Source organism: Onychomys torridus, chromosome 8 (genome assembly GCF_903995425.1).
Source record: "Onychomys torridus chromosome 8, mOncTor1.1, whole genome shotgun sequence".
Lineage (NCBI taxonomy): Eukaryota > Metazoa > Chordata > Mammalia > Rodentia > Cricetidae > Onychomys > Onychomys torridus.
In genome coordinates this window covers 77,068,867-77,087,445 of record NC_050450.1, presented here as the reverse complement: position 1 = coordinate 77,087,445, position 18,579 = coordinate 77,068,867, and the positions used below count along the sequence as shown (strand labels likewise).

General features: G+C 48.4%; 1 protein-coding gene across 1 annotated transcript in view; it reads left to right on the top strand.

Moving 5' to 3' along the window:
- Positions 1-3,639, top strand: part of Akap1 (A-kinase anchoring protein 1) — a 32,663-nt gene extending 29,024 nt beyond the window's left edge. Inside the window, 4 exon segments of the mRNA XM_036195922.1 lie at positions 359-426; positions 1,810-1,883; positions 2,138-2,200; positions 2,642-3,639. Of these exon segments, the coding sequence (XP_036051815.1) occupies positions 359-426; positions 1,810-1,883; positions 2,138-2,200; positions 2,642-2,716 (280 nt within the window). The 3' untranslated portion in view covers positions 2,717-3,639.
- Positions 3,640-18,579: the final 14,940 nt, after the last annotated feature.

Below are 18,579 nucleotides of genomic sequence, written 5' to 3'. Positions count from 1 at the left end.
TGGGATTTCTTGGCCAGCCACAAGTCACCCCTGCATGACCTGGGGTGCATGGCTCAGTTCTACCCAGCTTCAGGTGGGTCTGGAATCTTCCTCCTGCTGCCAACTTCGTGTTAACAGAGTCAGGTGTAAAGAAACACGGTGGCCTGCCTGCCTCAGCTACACAGAACTAGAAGGCCGGTCTGTGGGAGAAGCCCCAAGTGTCAGGCATCAAAAGTGATTTGGTGAAGGAAGTCCCTGTGAGCCAGTGCCCTGCGTTAGGTGTGCACGTCATCCTGGCTTGTAGGTTGTTGTGCTGATTAGAAGGTCAATTCAGATACTGGTGGTCCGTGTTAAACTCATCCCTTTCTTGCCTTTCTAGGTCTGACTTTGTGACCCTGCCATTCCAAGGAGCAGAAGTCCTTTTGGACAGTGTGGTCCCACTGTCAGGTAACAGGCAGGGCCTCAAACTGTGGGCTGGGCACTGGTGGGCGCTGGGCTTTCCTGACGCCTCCTCCTTCTCATCTGGAGCCTGTGTCAACGTGGTTGGTGCCACTGTTGGCCTCTGGTTGAGTAGGTCTAGCCTGAGGCCCAGGATCTTGGATTTCTAGCAAGTCCCCAGGCAATGCCAATACTGCTGTGGCCCCTTACCTGGGATCTGCTGATTTGCACCTTACCGGCTGCCAGCTTGAGAGGCTCCAGTGAGGTACTTCAGCATGTGGTCCAGAGAGCCAGGCCGGAGGTCAGCATGCTGCTCAGTACATTGGCCTCTCCTTAGAGCGTGCTGGGGACTGTGCTGACCTGTGACAGGTTCTGAGACCGGAAGCATTGCTGGAGGAAGAGGGCTGGCATTCCTCAGCCTGCCTGTCCTCTGGCATGAGGGGGTGGCGCTTGTCTTCCAGGTAGCTGTGAGAGTCACATGTATGTTGATGTAGGAAGGGGTCAGCTCACAGCTGCTCTGGTTGTGAGTACAAGTGTTTAATCGTCACCCCCTCTCCCATGCAGCCCCTGCAGATCCTGTGCTGTGTAGACACACTACTGTATAGCCAGGCATGCTGCTCCACACTTGTATTCCTAGTACTCAGGCCAGAGCAGGAGGATTGCTGTGAGTTTGAGGCCAGCCTAAGCTACATAGACAACAAGACTCTTAGAAAAAAAAGTAAAATGGAAACATCACACAGTCTAGCCAGAGTCCTGTCAGGAGACTAGCAGGCTCTCTTGTTTCCTTCCTCTCTTTTTTTGCCAGCCTTTCTCCATTCTGTCCATCTAAGCAATCTGGCCAGACCCACCAATAGGCCCTTCTTTATCACAAGATTCTTCCACCACACCTTGCAAGCTCTTGCCTTCCACCCTGCCACTTCCTGCCTTGGCCATGTTCTTGTACATCACAGTAGAAGGCACCTCAGTGTCCTGCCTGTTAGAGGGTGGCTGCCTATACCGGACCAACCGTTTGGATTGGAATGCTGCCTGTGCCATGGTGGGAGCTGGGTTGGCCTTTGGGGATCAGCCTTTGCCTGTAAAGTGGGCACGCCCTCCTGTCTTCTGGGGCATTGCTGGTGTGGTGGAGGTGCACACCCTTGTTCAGCATAGCTGGCCCCCAGATGAGGCCCGTGTGTATCTAAGGCAGCTTTTCTGTCTGCCCTACACCTTGGGGTATGCGTGCAGCCGGGCCTTCTCTGTTCACCCACCGGAAGTCACAGGCATAGGCTCTACTGGCAAGGTGGCTCTCCTAGACCAGTCCTGAAGTCAGCAGCATCTGGAGCAGCCTGCAGGTGACGAGACTGTTTGGCCCCAGTGGGTATCTGAACGCTCTCCCTTTTTCTCCTCTCGAAGATGACGAGCACTTTTCAGCCGAGGCAGACGCGGCCATGAGCGAGATGACAGGCAACACAGCGTTGCTGGCCCAGGTACGTGCTGGGCAGGAGGCTGGCAGAGCAGCCGGGCCGGCAGTAGAGGCTCCTACCTAGTGCAACCAAGTGTCTGGGCTTCTGGGGATCTCACATTTCAATTCCTTCTGTCCTGTGCTCATGAGCCTGGAGTGACTGGCAAGCTTAAAGAAATTCAGAAGCCAAACCCGGCACACTCCAGTAACCCCAGCACTCTGTAGAACTTGTCACGCGCGGTGTAGCCTAAGATGTCTTCTCTGCTCATGCCCCTCCAGGTGACAAGCTACAGTACGAATGGCCTTCCTCTGATTCAGCTATGGAGTGTGGTTGGAGATGAAGTGAGTCTGCCCCTTGCCACCCAGCTGCTGTCAGTAGCAGTGTGCTAACTGGGAACTTGTTCTGGTGTCGTGGACCAGTGTCACCAGGGGACACTGGGTTCCATGGTTGGGAGTAGTGGCATGGAGTGGGTAGAAGCTGGAAGTGCTATTGACGTGGAATGTTGGGGACAGCCTCTTCCAACACCTAGTACCCTTTGTGCCAAGCTGGGGAGACCCTGCTCTAGGCCTTCCAGGATCTCTGTCTATTGCCCCGGCCCTTACTGACGAGGCTCAGGTTTCTTCAAGCTGTTAGAAGCCCGGGCCAAAGTGGCAACAGTGTGTAAGGAAGAACCCTGCTGTAGTTTGCCCCGGCTGATGACGGGGAACGTGGGTAGGAGAACCCGTGCTGTCTCAGACCCAGCCCCGAGCTGCCACGCGCTCTCACGAACACTCTGTTTCCAGGTGGTGCTGATAAACCGGTCGCTGGTGGAGCGAGGCCTTGCACAGTGGGTGGACAGCTACTATGCCAACCTCTGACCTCGGCTCCCTGGGCTACACCAGGCTTTTTTGCACTGTTGAGATTGGGCTTGGCACTCAGGACAGAGATTTAACATCAGAGTAACAAACATTGTTCTCGAGTCTTCTTTCCCCGTTCTGTAGTCCTGCGAAAAAGACGCTTCCTCCCCGAGGAGCTGTGGGTTCTTTTCAAAGCCTTAGCCCAGCTGGAGGCTGTTGGAAGGAAGATCGCTTCACCAGCTTGTCCTGTTCCCATTCCACCCAAACCCCACACACTGCAGCAGGCAGGCCAAGGCGGGTGTGGGGCTGGCTGACAGGGCCTATTCCGTCCTTATTCAGGGAGTGAGACCTGGGCTGACTGGCTGTTAGTGATCCCTGTAGAGCTCATATGGATGAATTGTTGGTGTGTAGCCAGTTTTATGTACTTCCTCCAGGAGTCTAGGAGCTCAGACTTTTTAAACGTAGATGTAAATATGGAGTAGCCATCACACCTGACCTCTAAGAGTCGGGGAGGGGGCGCTAGTATCTTGCCAAGCCTGGTTGTAATTTGTAATCATTTTCTATTTGTGCAAACTCTGTAAATATATGTTTAAAATGTAATATTTTGTACAAGACACACTGGAGAACAAAGGGAACTCAAAACTCTTCCACATTCTTCACCCGGCAATAGAAATCCATCCCACAGAGTGGGACCGCTGCCCCGCTGCTCCAGCCGGGGCTCCTGCGCCTTCCTGTGCACACACAGGAAGCTGTATGAGGAGACTGCCATTTGGGGATTTTTTTTTCTGTACACATTTATTTAAAAAAAAAAAAAAAAAAAGAACTCGTTGAATTATCTTGCAATGGTGTGTTTGACTCTTTTATAGACTGTCTTTAGCATTGTGCAATTTAAGAATAACTTAAGTATCTTGGACTTACATAAATCTTGAATTGTATAAACTATATCTTTGAGTCCATTTTTCTTCAGTTGTGGCAAAGATTTGGGGGTAGGGACAGAGGAGGGTGGTTGTGAGTGGTGTGGTCTGTAGAGGGCCCAGCTATGGCTCTCCAAAGACCCTCATAAAAGAAGACCCCATCTTCTTAGAAGGCATTTTGGCCAGCTCTTACCCTTCATCCTACCTCACTAGGTGGTGGCCAAGCTTCCTCTGGCTTCTACATTCAGAGTACAGGGTCTGGTGTAGGGGAGGATACAGAAGGTGGGGGATAGAGAGGCACAGGGCTCCACAGTCCTTGTGACATCAGAGTGCTTCCCTTGGGGTGGACAGAGTGTTGACAGACCCCTTGGGCCAAAGCCGCAGGGTCTGGGGAGGAGGTGGATTCTTGGGCCCTCAGATCTTAAGGATGGTTCCATAGGACATGGTTGGGAATTGGGGAGGGACAGAAGGTGGGAGGGCCAATCATGAAAGCCATGTACTCTTCAGTCACTCTGCAAAGGAGCAGGTTTCTGGAGTTTTCCAGGCAAGCTCGTCTGAGACTCCTGTTACTTACTAGTGGGATTACATCAAGAAACATCTTCGCAGGAACCAGAAGTGTATGGGAGAAGAGATCGTGATTGCTGGGGATGGAAGGGCTGGGTTGTGATGCCACAGTTCCTTCCAGTTCGATGCAGGGGTTAGTATCCCCTGAACCCAAAGAGGGAGGTATGGCTGGTTACAGCAGAGCCTGGATTCTGGGGTTATTGATGTAGCAAGTACAGCTTTGGTTACCCAGGATCAGCATCCAGCTCCTGAGAATTGAAGTCACTTGTAGCCATCACAGGCTACAATGGGTATAGAGAACTTCCCACAGTGAGCCAAAGGAAAGGTGAGTGCTTTTCCAAGAGCCACCCCCCCCCAAAAAAAAAAAAGAAAAGAAAAGAAAAGATCTTTTTTTTTTCTTTTTGGTTTTTCAAGACAGGATTTCTCTGTAGTCTTGGCTGCTCTGGAACTCACACTGTAGACCAGGCTGGACTTGAACTCAGATCCACCTGACTCTCAAATGCTGGGACTAAAGGTATGTGCCACCACCACATGCCTTTTTTTTTTTTTTTTTTTTTTTTTTTTTTTTTTTTTTTTCGAGACAGGGTTTCTCTGTGTAGCTTTGTGCCTTTCCTGGAACTCACTTGGTAGCCCAGGCTGGTCTCGAACTCACATAGATCCTACCTCCCGAGTGCTGGGATTAAAGGCGTGCACCACCACCGCCCAGCCACCACATGCCTTTAATAATAAGGTCAACATAAAATGTATTTGATCCAGCTGTGATCTTCACTGCACACCTGTGTCTGACACATCTGCTCCTGAGTTTTCATCTGACTCACCTTCAGACTGAATTTTTTGTTGTCAGGACAGAGGAGCCTTCAGTGTGAGAATACATGTGTCGTCTTGACCTGCCAGGCAGCCTTGTTTGCCTGGACATCTCTCATTAGCTGGGTGTCCCTTGCCAGGAATTCTGTCCGCTCCACAACAAAAATGTGCCCTTCAGCTCTTTTTGGACTTAGGGCCCCTTCTGGCCGATGGAGGTAGAGGTGACATGTGTCTCAGGGACCATAGTTACAAGAGCAGTTTGGGCTTTCCTCCTGCTCAGGGTCAGCCATGCTTAGCTAACCCTTGATGGAGGTAGGGGTGAGAAACAGAACTGTCACAAGCCACCAAGATGGGGTTTGTGTGTCATGTGATCTGCTCTAGCTCAGCCCGCTTGATGGTGGTGGTTTAGGCACTTGTCTTAGTCCATGTTCTATGGTTGTGAAGAGATTCCATGACCACAGCAACTCTTATAAAGGAAAACATTTAATTGGGACTGGCTTACAGTTTCACAGATTTGTCCATTATTATCATGGTGGGGGAGGCAGAGGCAGGTGGGTCTCTGTGAATTTGAGGCCAGCCTGGTCTACAAAGCAAGTCCCAGGAAAGGTGCGAAACTACACAGAGAAACCCTGTCTCCAAATATATATATATATACATACATACATACATACATACATACATACATACATACATATACACACACACATATATGTGTATATATACACATGTATATATGTATATATGTGTGTGTGTATATATATATATATATTGTCATGGTGGGAAGCATGGCACCACTCAGGCTGACATGGTGCAGGAGAGGTAGCTGAGAGTTCTACATCCAGATTAGCAGGCAGCAGGAAGAGACACTAAACCACTGGGATTAGCTTGGGCTTTGAACCTGCAAAACCCATTCCTAGTAACTCCAACAAGGCCACATCTCCTAATCCCTGACAAGTAGCTCCACTTCCTAGTGACCAAACATTAAAATCTATGAGCCTATGGGGCCATTCCTATTCAAACAACCACAGCCTCCAACCTTTTCCCCGAAGACAGAACTCTGGCCACAGGGTCATCTGCACCATATTCTGCTTGACTTGGGCAAGTTCCCTGCTCTCTGTTCCCATAATTCTCACTCTGGAGGTGATGGGCTGCGCAGATGGTCCACTGCAAATGGGAGGACCCAAGTTTGGATCCCAGACTCCACATAGAGCTGTATGTTGTAATGTGCACCTGTGATCCCAGTGTGCCCACGATGGGAGGAGGAGACCACAATCCCCAGAGGCTCTTGGGGCAGCTAGCCTGGTGTAGCAATGTGCAAACCTACCTGTCTCGGGGTCCAACACTTGTCCTCTGACCTCCATCCATAAGTGTGCTGTGACATTAGTGTGCTCCTGGACGCACACACCATACAATAGTCACATATATATGTATACACACACACACACACACACACACACACGGTTTTTTTTAGATGGTTTGTGTAATAACTCGGGCTGGTTTTTTTGTTTGTTTGTTTTTGTTTTGTTTTGTTTTGTTTTGTTTTTAGCTGAAGATCAAACACAGGGCTTGCTAGGCAAGCGCTCTACCACTGAGCTAAATCCCCAACCCGACACGGCCTGTTTTGTAGACCAGTTCTGGTGCTTTGTCCTTCAACTCACAGAGATCCACCTGCCTCTACCTCTCAAGTGTTGGGATTAAAGGTGTGTGCCACCACAGCCCAGCTTTTACCTATATATTTTAAATGAAGGTGACTGTTGATGAACTTGCCAGGTTTGATTTGGGGCTAGTCTGTTCCACAGACAAGGACAAACTGAAGATTCCTCTTAATGTAGCGTTACAAAGAGTTCTATAAGCGAGATCTTGGCTGTTTCTTGATAGAGCAGGCCCAGCTGACATCTGGTGGAGACAGACGGCATTGGAGAAGCCCTGGTGCCCTGGGCAAGGGAGGCTGGTATTTCCTACCTGAGCTTGGGATGGAGTTCTTGTCTTCTCTGGTCTCCCTGGCAGGATGACAGCAAAGGCATCTGACTGCTCCTGTGGGTTTCTCCACCAAGTGCCCGTGTATGTACGCCAAGCCTGCTGGGGGCTGCAAAGCTGAGACAAACCCAGAGTCTTCAGGAAGCATCTCTGAGGAAGTGTGCCAGTGATTCTAACAGATGGTGCTAGTCTAAGTAGGGTCCTTCCTTCACTTCTGTATGGGATCCTGGTAATCTCTGGTGAGGTAGGGACTAGGCTCAGAATCTGCTCTCTATGGGTGCTTGGGTGCCAAAATTCCCAAGTAACTGAGCCTTCATAAGCATAAGCCACTATACCTGGTTCTTTATCTTCATTTTAATGATTCAGAGTCTGTTCCTTTGCTCATCATCAAAGTTTGAGTACTTCCCCAGAGCTGTGGAGGTCTATGATGGCTACAGATTTGACTTACCATGAAACCTCCAAATGCTTGCGGCCCACTCTCAGATATGCAGATTGAACTGGTCTGAAATGAAGCAACACACAGTGATAATTCAACATCATTACCTTTGGGGGACTGGAGAGACTGTTCAGCAGTGAAGAATGCTTGCTGCTCTTCCAGAGGACTAGAGTCAGGTTCCTAGCAGCTACACATGGTAACCCCAACCACAGGAGGTCTGATGCCCTCTAGTGGCCTCTGTGGGTACTTACATACACATGCACATATACATACAGACACACAAATAAAATGACATATTTTAAAAGATTATTTGGAGGGCAGGTAGATGGCTTAGTAAAATGATTGTTTGAGCATGTCTGAGGATCTAATCCTCAGTCCACATAAAAAAGCCAGGGTGGGACTTAAAGAGATGGCTCAGTGGTTAAGATCATGTAATGTACTTGTAGAGGTCCTGGGTTCAGTTCCCGGTGCCCACATCAGGCTCGTAATCACATGTAACTCCAGTTCCAGGGTCTCTGATGTCTCTGGCCTCTGAGGGCACTGCACTCACATGCAAGTCCACTCCTGCCCTCCCTGTTATTACCTTTGGAATATAACAAACACATGAAAGTCTGAAGTGTGGAGTGCCTCCCTCTCTCACTTCTGCACATATCCCAGTGACCTTCAGAAGGTGCGGACGGGTTGTTTCTAGGGTCCCAGAGTTCCTTTGTGCCCTGTCCAGTCAATCCCATTCCGTTTCTGTTTGGTTTGTATCCACTCAACAATGTGTGAGTTGGTGCATGTATATATCTCACTCAGAACGTGCTGCAGTTCACTGACCACCCACCCTTCGGCTCATGTTCATTCAAGCTGGTTTTAGGCCATTATGTATAAAAGCTACTATGATGCTTAGTGCTCTTAGTGACTGTGGTAGCTGATGGCAGTGTGACAAATGTAAAGTAGATTGTATCAGAAAAAGCATGATTGCAAAATAGTATCTTGGACACAGTGAGTAAAATAGACAGGCTTTATTTATTTATTTGGTTTTCAATAGAAGATCTCATGTAGCCTAAGCTGGCCTTGAATCCCCTATGTTAGCCATGGATGATCTTGAACTTCTGATCTTTCCACATTGTATTAGTTTGGGTTTTCATTGCTGTGAAGAGACACCATGACTTCAGCAATTCTTATAAAGGAAACATTTATTGGGGCAGCTTGTTTACAGATTCAGAGGTTCAGTCCATGATCATCATGGTGGGGAGCATGGCGGTGTGCAGGCAGATGTGGTGCTGGAGCAGAGAGTGCTACATCTTGCAGGCAACAAGAAGTCAACTGACTGTTACACTAAGGGAAACTTGAGCAAAAGACCTCAAAGGCCGCCCCCACAGTGACACACTTCCTCCAACAAGGCCACACCTCCTGATAGTGCCACTCTCTTTGGAGGCCATTTTCTTTTACACCACCGCACACATTCAGAAGTGCTGAGAACACAGGTATGCAGCACCATGCCTCACTCCGCAGTGCCAGGGATCAAATTTAGGACTTCATTCATGGTAGGCAGGCACTCTACCAATGCAGCCACATGCCCAGTTCCTTCTTTGACTTTAAAAACAAATATTTTATGTGTATGGGTGTGCTTGCCTGCCTGGTACCTGAAGAAGTCATATGAGGACATCAGCAGGTTCCTTGGAACTGGAGTGACAGATGGTCGTGAGCTGCCTTGTAGGTGCTGAGAACTTAAACCTAGATCCCTTGGAAGAACACCCGGTGCTTTTAACAACTGTATCACCTCTCCAGTCCCACCTCCACCCCTTTGATGTTTAAATGGTGGCTAATTGGACATGCATGGTCACATGTGCAGCCCGTGTTGCACATATGTTTCTGTTGGATAGTGAGTGACAGGAGGTCACAGCCCTTTAGTCAGTGGCTCACATTAGAGGCACTGACCATTTGCTTCAGTTTGCTTATAATGCTTGCAAGAGGCTGGGTCCTGGCGCAGGCCCACAGAACCAGTAATTCTTAAGAATGGGATTTTGGGGCTGGAGAGATGGCTCAGTGATTAAGAGCACCGACCGTTCTTCCAAAGGTCCTGAGTTCAGTTCCCAGCAACCACATGGTGGCTCACAACCACCTGTAATGATATCTGGCACCCTCTTCTGGCCTGTAGGGACACATGCAGGCAGAATACTGTACACATAATAAATAAATAAATAAATAAATAAATAAATAAATAAATAAACCTTTAAAAAAAAGAATGGGACTTTGAAAGCCGGGCAGTGGTGGCGCACGCCTTTAATCCCAGCACTCAGGAGGCAGAGCCAGGTGGATCTCTGTGAGTTGGAGGCCAGCCTGGGCTACCAAGTGAGTTCCATGACAGGCACCAAAAACTACACAGAGAAACCCTGTCTTGAAAAACAAAACAAACAAACAAAAAGAGTAGGACTTTGAAACCTACATTTTATTTTTCAGTTCTGGGGCGCGAACACGGGCCTTCACGCGTGCTCTGCCACTAGGCTACATCGCCAGCCCTTTTCACATTTTCGTTTTGAGACAGTTGTCCAAGGCAACCTTGAACTCACTCTGTAGTCCAGGTGGTGGAGGCAGGCCCTGAGCTTGTGACCCTGCCCTTTCCTTTTGTTTATTGTTTTTCCTTTGAGTTTGAGTTTCAAACTCCCTCTATAGAAGGATGACCTTGAACTTCTAACCCTCGCCACTGCCAGGGCTGGGATTACAGGTGTGACCGCTATACCCAGATTACGTGGCGCTGGAGAGCAAACCTAGGGCTCCACATAGGCAAGGCACGTTCTCTACCAACAGAGCCACATCCCTGGGCCTCAGTTTCTTCTGAAGCAGGTATGTTCCCTCTCTGGGTTGAGACAAATGGAATCCTTGGTTACTGCGGTGACTTGGCTTGGAGTTGGAGTTAATTGTTGTGTAATCTGGGTGCTGGTCTGCTTTCTGCCGTGTGTTTGGTGTTATGCCTTAGGTCAAATGTACCTGGAGCACAGTTATCAAAGGTTGTCGCAGTTAAGTTTCTAGACCCACAACACCCAGCCTCCTGTTTCATTTCTACCACGGGCAGAGCATAGTTTGTAATGGTCCTATTCTCCTGTATATTTCGAGGTGATAGAAAAGGGGTCATTTAAACAGTAAAAAGTCTGCCTTAAAAAGTAGAGACAATAAAAGAGAATATGTTTTTGAAGTTTTTGAAGAATTTTGAAGTTTTTGAATCTGCACAGGGCAGATTGCTGCTATTGCGATCTCCAGCCACTAGATGGCGCCACAGCACAAGGTAATGTAGTTATTCCCTCCCTTGGCCTCATCACTATCTGAGAACAGAGGTTCTCCAAGCATGGTCTCATTATTAAACTTATTAGGGATGCAAATTTCCAGCGAGTACCCCAGAACTACTGAATGAGAACTATGCAGCACTCTGTCCAGATGGTTTAGATGCAGACTTAAATTTGAGAGCTGCTATCCTAGAATCAACCTTGGGGTACCTTGGGAAGTATGGCCATAGGAAGCCAAGAATGCTTGTTTGGTGTGTGTGTGGGGGGGGGGGGGATGGTGAGGAAAGGCGTGTGGAGGGTGGAAGAAGGTCATTGATGCAGGTATAATTAATGCCAAGGAGCTGTCCAAAACAGGAAGCTGATGGGGACTGACTGAGGAATAAGGCTATTTTTCTTCCAAATGGGGTAAATTCAAGTGGGGTTGGGGGAGTAGTGGAGAGAAAGGAGGGCTCTCCAAAGGGACCCCCCTCCTTTAGGGAGACAGATCGTGAGCTAGGAGCTGGAACACAGGCTGTCTGAGTTTTGCCGGGACCCCCAGGGCAGTCTGTGTCCTCACTGTGGCCGTTCATCTCAGCCTGTTCTGAAATTGCACCAGCCTACTACTGTGTTAATGGATTGAAATCTTGCAACCCTCCCAAGACAGCCTCGGAAAATGGATGCTCAGAAATCAAAAAGAAGCTTGAGATGGGGGTGGGAAAATCACTAGCGAATTAAAACCTTATTTTTGTCTTTTCGATCCCATCTGTACCCTCGGGGAAGGCCAGTGCAGAATGAATTCATATCTACCTTTTTTTTTTTTTTTTTTGACACTGATAAAAATTCCTTTTGCAGGTCGCTACTGAGGCTTCAAAGGGGTAACATATCATGCAAATAATTTTTTTTCAGCTATGATGTGTACAGTTTTTTAGCTTGATTTATTTTTGATGTCAGCAACAAAATGGAAGTTAGCTCCTTAAAAATGAGTGTGGCTGGCTGAATAAATAAATAATATGCTCTTGGCCAGAACCTGCCAGTGCCTCCTTAATTGCCCATTGATTCTCTAATTCTCTGCACTTTACCATCTACGGAATTAAGAGGCCACAGAGCATGGAGATGTCTTTTGCCACACAAATGAAAGAAGCCGGGGTTTTCAAAGGTAGAGCCCTTCCTGGGAGCCTTGACCCGGCATTAAAAGGCCTGAGTCGTTCAAGGATGAAAGCCTGCTTGTCTCCCATGGATGCTTCTTGAGCTCGTGGGCAGTCACCCTGACTTTCCAGCCATGAATATGTGTGTTGTGTCCAGAAGCAAAGAATGTGAACTCTGGTAGGACACCTATGGCAACAGGGACCCAGTTGTCCGTCCCTCCTGTTGGTCCCTGGAGATTGGGTGGCCTGGCGTGGCCTCCCTCCAGCAAATGCTGGCGCTCAGATCTTTCAGACTAGCCTGATAGACCCAACCACAGACTTGGGGAACTGCCTCCTTTCTGCTAAGGGAGACTCTCCAGGAAGTTCCCTTCTGTCCCGTTTCTGGGATGGACGCTGGGACCAACCAGTCTCCCCTCCCTCAGAAGTCCCTGGACACCATGTGTCCAGCCTCCTCAGCTTCCGGACTCCACTTCTCTCTTTCCTTCAGTTCTGAGTTCCTGCAAGCTACAGAAACCTGAAACCTGTTCTCTCATCTCAGGCTGTCCCCGAGGACCCTTCTCCACAATGCACGCTTCTTTAAGATTCTGCCCTGAAGCGTCCTTCTCCGGGCTTGGCTCGGAACTTGAATCCCAAACACTCACACCCGATTGTAAGACAACACGGGGGGGGGGGGGGGGGGCACAGAATAGGACCCACCAATTGCTTCTCTGTAGAAGTCTCTTAAGAGGGTCCCCATCATCTGCTCCCATGGGCCCTAGGGTGGGGGCACTCCTCCGTTCTCTGGGTCCGTCGGGCTCATCATTTCTCCCACCCTTGGAGACACAATGCCAGTTGCCTTTGCCTGTCCCCCTACCCTAGAGTCTCCATGCGCATCTGCTCAGCTGTTGTTAGTGTTCCCATTAGAACATCCACGCTGGGCTGGGGGCCCTGGCAAGGATGCCCAGGCAGGAGCAAGGACTTTTCACCATTTGCCTTTGGACCCCTCAGCTGCCCCTCCTCTCCGTCCCCATTCCCCTTTCTATCAGCATCTTCCTTGAATTAGAATTCTCACTCTCCCACTTATCAAGTCAGCATCGAGCCTGCCTGTCTCTGCCACTGTCAACATCCCTGCTCCCCCGTCTCCTGTCTCCTGCAACCCGTGCTCACTCCCAGCCGCCCCTCGCTCTCTCTGGCAATTACCATTCCTTCCCTGGCCCACGTCGGAAGTCTTTGTTCGCCTCCCTGAACGTTCAAGTTAATTTCTACTGACTGTTTATTCAGCCTTTGTACTGGCTGGCTTGCTACTTACTCAAGAAACGGGGCCCTCAGAGGCAAAGCACGGGGACGTAGGGGGCTCAGAGCAACAGTTTAGGACAGGAAGTGAGACGCTCCAGAGGAGGATGGGGCTAGACAGGAATCCTCAGGGTCCTGGGGACCAGGACTGGGACCATGAGCATGGGGAGGGAAGGGGAACTGAGAGCAGGGGAGAGGAAGGAAAAGGATGGGGGTGGGTAGAGCAGGGGAGGGGACAGGAGAGCTGGCCTCAGCTCTCAAGCCCCATTTCTTGTGTCTGGGGGCAAGTGTGCATGTAAATATAGAGAGACAGGTGCACCCTCCACTTGCTTAGAGACCTGCTGTGTGGGAGGCCGAAAATGAAACAAACAAGGGCAGCCCTGGCAGCCCTGGCTTGCCCTCCTTGTTAGCCTCTTGTTGCCAAGCACTGGAGAGTTTAGGAGCCGGTTGTGGGCCAGCAAAACATCATGCTCTGGAGGTACAGAGGAAGGGACCCCATGGGGAGGGGCACCGAGGAGGGAGGGCACAAGGGAGCAGGAAAAGAGAAGGCTGGGATGGGTGGTGGATGAGGAGAGGTCTCTGGACCAAGGACCACTCACAGGTCCTGTGCAGCGGCTGGCTGGCTAGGAGACACTGCAGTATGGCCCCTAACTCGAGACTGCTCCCAGGAGCATCCTCAGCTCCAGTCCTTTGAAGCTTTATAAAATTTATTTATTTATTTGTTTGTTTGTTTGTTTGTTTGTTTGTTTTTGAGCTGGGGATCGAACCCAGGGCCTTGCGCTTGCTAGGCGAGCACTCTACCACTGAGCTAAGTCCCCACCCCCCCCCCCCTTTTTTTTATTTTGAGAGACATTTTTGCTTAATTTCCCAGACTGTTCTCAAACAGAAACTCTCCTGCCTCAGCCTCCTGAGGTTTATAGGTGCTTTCAACTGGCTGCAGTCCCTGTCTCCCTGTCTCTCTATATATATAGATGATATAGATATAGATAATAGATGATATAGAGGTAGATGATATAGATAATATGACATAGATATAAATATAGGTAATAGATGATATAGATATAGATAGATGATATAGATATAGATATGATCCTACTGTGTAGGCGTGGCTAGGGTAGAACTTGCTCTGTAGATCAGAATGGCAATGAACACCTCCTCCTCCTCCTCCTCCTCCTCCTCCTCCTCCTCCTCCTCCTCCTCCTCCTCCTCCTCGTTCCTGGATACTTGAATTACCAGAGTATGCTATCATGCCTGGCTACATTCTTGAAAGTGCAGTGGAATGTGTTTGTAGCCTTGGATGACCTTGAATTTTTAATCTTTCTGCCTCAGACTCTGGAGCACTGAGACTACAGGTATGTGCCACCAAATGCCCTGGGTTCCATTCCCAGGCCAAAAAAAGTGATGGATGATGTGTTAAGTTAGGGTTCCTATTGCCATGATGAAACACCATGATCAAAAGCAACTTGGGGAGGAAAGGGTTTATTTGGCTTACACTTGCATGTCATTGTTCATCACTGGAGGATGAACATCAGGACAGGAACTCAAGCAGGGCAGGAACCTGGAGGCAGGAGCTGGTGCAGAGGCCATGAAGGAGTGCTGCTTACTGACTTGCTCTGTGTGACTTGCTCAACCTTTCTTTCTTTCTTTCTTTCTTTCTTTCTTTCTTTCTTTCTTTCTTCTTTCTTTCTCTCTTTTAAGATTTATTTATTTATTATGTATAGTGTTCTGCTGGCATCATATCTCATTATAAATAATTGTGAGCCACCATGTGGTTCCTGGGAATTGAACTCAGGACCTCTGGAAGAGCAGTCAGTGCTCTTAACCTCTGAATCATCTTTCCAGCTTTCTTCCTTCCTTCCTTCCTTCCTTCCTTTCTTTCTTTCTTTCTTTCTTTCTTTCTTTCTTTCTTTCTTTCTTTCTTTCGAAGGGTTCCTTTGTGTAGCTCTAGTTGTCCTGGAACTCACTCTGTAGACCAGGCTGACTTTGAACTCACAGAGATCTGCCTGCCTCTGCTTCCTGAATGGTGGGTTTAAAGGTTTACACCACCACTGCCCAGCTTCAACTTGCTTTCCTATAGAACCCAGGACCATTAGCCCAGGAATGGCACCATCTACATGGACTAGGCCCTCCCAAATCAACCATTAATTAAGAAAATGCCCTACAGGCTTGCCTACAGCCTGATGGAGGCATTTTCTCAATTGAGGCTCCTCCACTCAAGTGACTTTAGCTTGTGTGAAGTTGACATAAAACTATTTAGCAGAGTGAATAAACTTTTTTTTAAAAATTGAGATAGGGTTTCTCTATGCAACCTTGACTGGCCTGGAACTCCTATGTTGACCAGGCTGGCCTGGAATGACTAGAGATCCACCTGTCTCTGACTCCAGAATGCTGGGATTAAAGGCTTTTGCCAACATGCCCAGTGAATATTTTTATAATGGATTTCTTCTTCCTTTCTTCAAAGAAATCTTCCCAAACTCCATTATGAAAAATATACAAAATAAATATTTTATTTGTATAAGTTTCCATGCTTGGGCTAAGGGTGTAGCTCAGTGGTAGAGCACTTGCCTGACATGCATGAAGTTTGACCTCAGCCCATAACAAATAAAAGTTAAAAATCAAGCACATTTGCATGTTGATGTGTATAGGAATTTACCTGTTAAATGAAGGTTATTGAGACGGATGAGAACACAAATTGGATTAAATTCGATGTGATGTCGGGATTGAACCTGAGAAGAGGAGGCCCTCAATGGAAAAGCTGTGAAGACTGAAGAAACAATGGAGTTAGTCCCCTTTTCACAGCTGCCCCGGGGGCTCTCAGTTCTGAGGGCCGAGCTGTGTTACTTACGTTATGTTCAATGGCAGTGTTCGGAGAAAACAGTGCTGAGGAAACTCACTTAGAAGCTGCCATTTTCCTGCAAATAGAAATGACCATGGAGGAAAGCGTTCTCTCCAAGCCTTTATGGCATCCGTGAATAGATTCCACAAACAGACAAATAAAGATCCAAGGCCCTGGCTACGGATGGCAAGGAGCTCCTTCTATTCACCAATTACTGCTACCCTTTGCTTTGACTCCACAATATTGAGAGAAATTTTGCCTCTCACCATCAAGCTGTTGAAAATGGCATCGGATTTGGAGGGCTCCTTGCATTGTGGTCTCAGACCCCCTGAATTCCTAGAAGAACGGAGGGGTGTAGACACTATGTTAGTGCAGTGCAAGTCTGTAGGTCACCATTTGTTAAGGACATGGGGGTGTGGGGTTTTTTGTTGCTGTTGTTAGCAGTTTTAAAATAATTCTAAAAGATGACTTGTTTTTTGATTTTGATTTTGTTTTGAGACAGTCTCACATAGCCCTGGATGGCCATAAACTCACTCTGTAGCTGAGGATGACCTTGAACTCTCCATTCTCCTGTTTGGTCTTCCAAGTGCTGAGATTACAAGTGTCCATCACCCCGCTTCTAAACTAGATCTCTAGCCCCTCTTTAATTTCATAATTAAAAAAATTATTGCTGGGCAGTGGTGGCACATGACTTTAATCCCAGCACTGGTGAGGCAGAGCCAGGCAGATCTTTATGAGTTTGAAGCCAGCCTGGTCTACAGAGCAAGATCATCAAAACTACATAGAGAAACCTGTCTCGAGAAAAAAAAAAATATTATCAGGAGGCAACAATAGGGCTCAGTGGATAGAGGAGCTTATCACCAAGTCTGGAAACCTGAATTCACTCTCTGAAGCCCATCTGGTAGAAGAAGGAGAGAATTGATTTCTGAAAGATGGCCTCTAACTCCACATGTGTATATGAGCACATACACACAAATAAATGCAACTTGAAAATTTTAAATTATGATGGTGATGGGGGCAGGGAGGGGGGAGGCATGTGCAAGCCATGAATGAGTGTGTGGAAGCCAGAGGTCAACTTTCAAGAGCCAGGTCTTTCCTTCCATCATGGGATCTAGGGATCAAACTCAGGATGTCAGGTTTACCCAGCAAGCACCTTTTACCTACTGAGTCACCTCACCTGCCCCTTTTTTAAAATTGTTTTTAAGAGAGTATGGCCTTGATCTTGTGACCCTCCAACTTTAGCTTCATGAGTAGCTGGGGTTACAGGTCTGCGCTACCATGATGGTGTTACCTGGGTGTGCAGTCAGCTAACCTGATGACTTTTTGATCTGTAGATGCACACCCTGCCCACATGCCACGCTCCCCCCTTCTTCTTAGCTCCCGACCTTCCTGTCCATGTTTGGCGATAACTGGACCCAGGTTGTTACCTGTTGTGGCTTGAATGTGAAATGTCCCCAGAGGTCCATGTGTTTGAACACAGGGTCCCCAGCTGGTGGTGATATTTGGGAAGGTTATAGTATCACCAGGGAGTAGTGGTGTACACCTTTAATCCCAGCACTCAGGAGGCAGGGGTAGACAGATCTCTGTGAGTTCGAGGCCAGACTGGTCTACAGAGCAAGTTCCTAGACAACCAGGCTACACAGAGAAAACTTGTCTCAAAAAACCAAAACCAAAAAAAGTGGAGTCTCACTAGAGGAAGTGGGTCACTGGGGGCGGACCTTCAGGTTTTATAGCCCAGCCCCTTTTCCTGCTCTCTCTCTCTCTGCTTCCTGACTGTGTAAGATGTGACTAGCGCCTTGGGCTTCTGCTGCCTGCCTTCCAGCCATGATGGACTGGATGTCCCTTCCTTCCATGAGTTGTTTCTTGTCAGGCATTTGGTCACAGCAATAAAAAAAAGGCACCTAACAGGCTACTTCACAATCTCGGGCAAGTCACTTCTGTACACACGGGTGCTGTTCCAAGTGTCTACAGATATCAACCCTGGGTGGCAGAGCTGTACCCACAAATGCTCTCAGGTTCTGACTCTTATCATCTCAATCAATCTTCCCTCAGGTTTGGGGGAGTTCTCCATTTCCTTACCCAATAGATGGGTACTGGACATGACCATGTGACAGGCATTGATTAGGCACCCAGAATCTGTCGGTGAATAGTAGTAACAACCAACTCCTTTTTGTTTGTTTGTGTGTTTGAGACGGGGTTTCTCTGTGTAACAGCCCTGGCTGTCCTGGAACTCACTCTGTAGACCAGGCTGGCCTCGAACTCACAGAGATCCGCCTGCTTCTGTCTCTACTGGGATTAAAGGCCTGCATCACCATGACCAGCTTCTTTAGCTTTTGATTTTATAGATGGAGACGTTGAAACACAGAGGGACTGAGGCCTTCCCAGGTCTGCACTGTGAACGAAATGGAAAGCCATCTCACCTTGCCGCGAGCCTGGCATTGGAGAAAGGCTCCTCCCACATCTGCCTCCATTCTTGTCCTTGCTCCACAGACACCCAAGCTCCCCGTGTCAACTTTTTAACTTAAACTTGCAACCGGAAAACCACTAGATTGGGAGAGCGAGGGAAATGGATGGCTGGGAAAGTGCTTGCTATATAAGCGTGGGGACCTGGGTCTGGATCCCCAGAAAGCATGTCAAATGCTGGGCATGGTGCACACCTGCAACCCGAGTGTTGCTGAGGGATCCCTG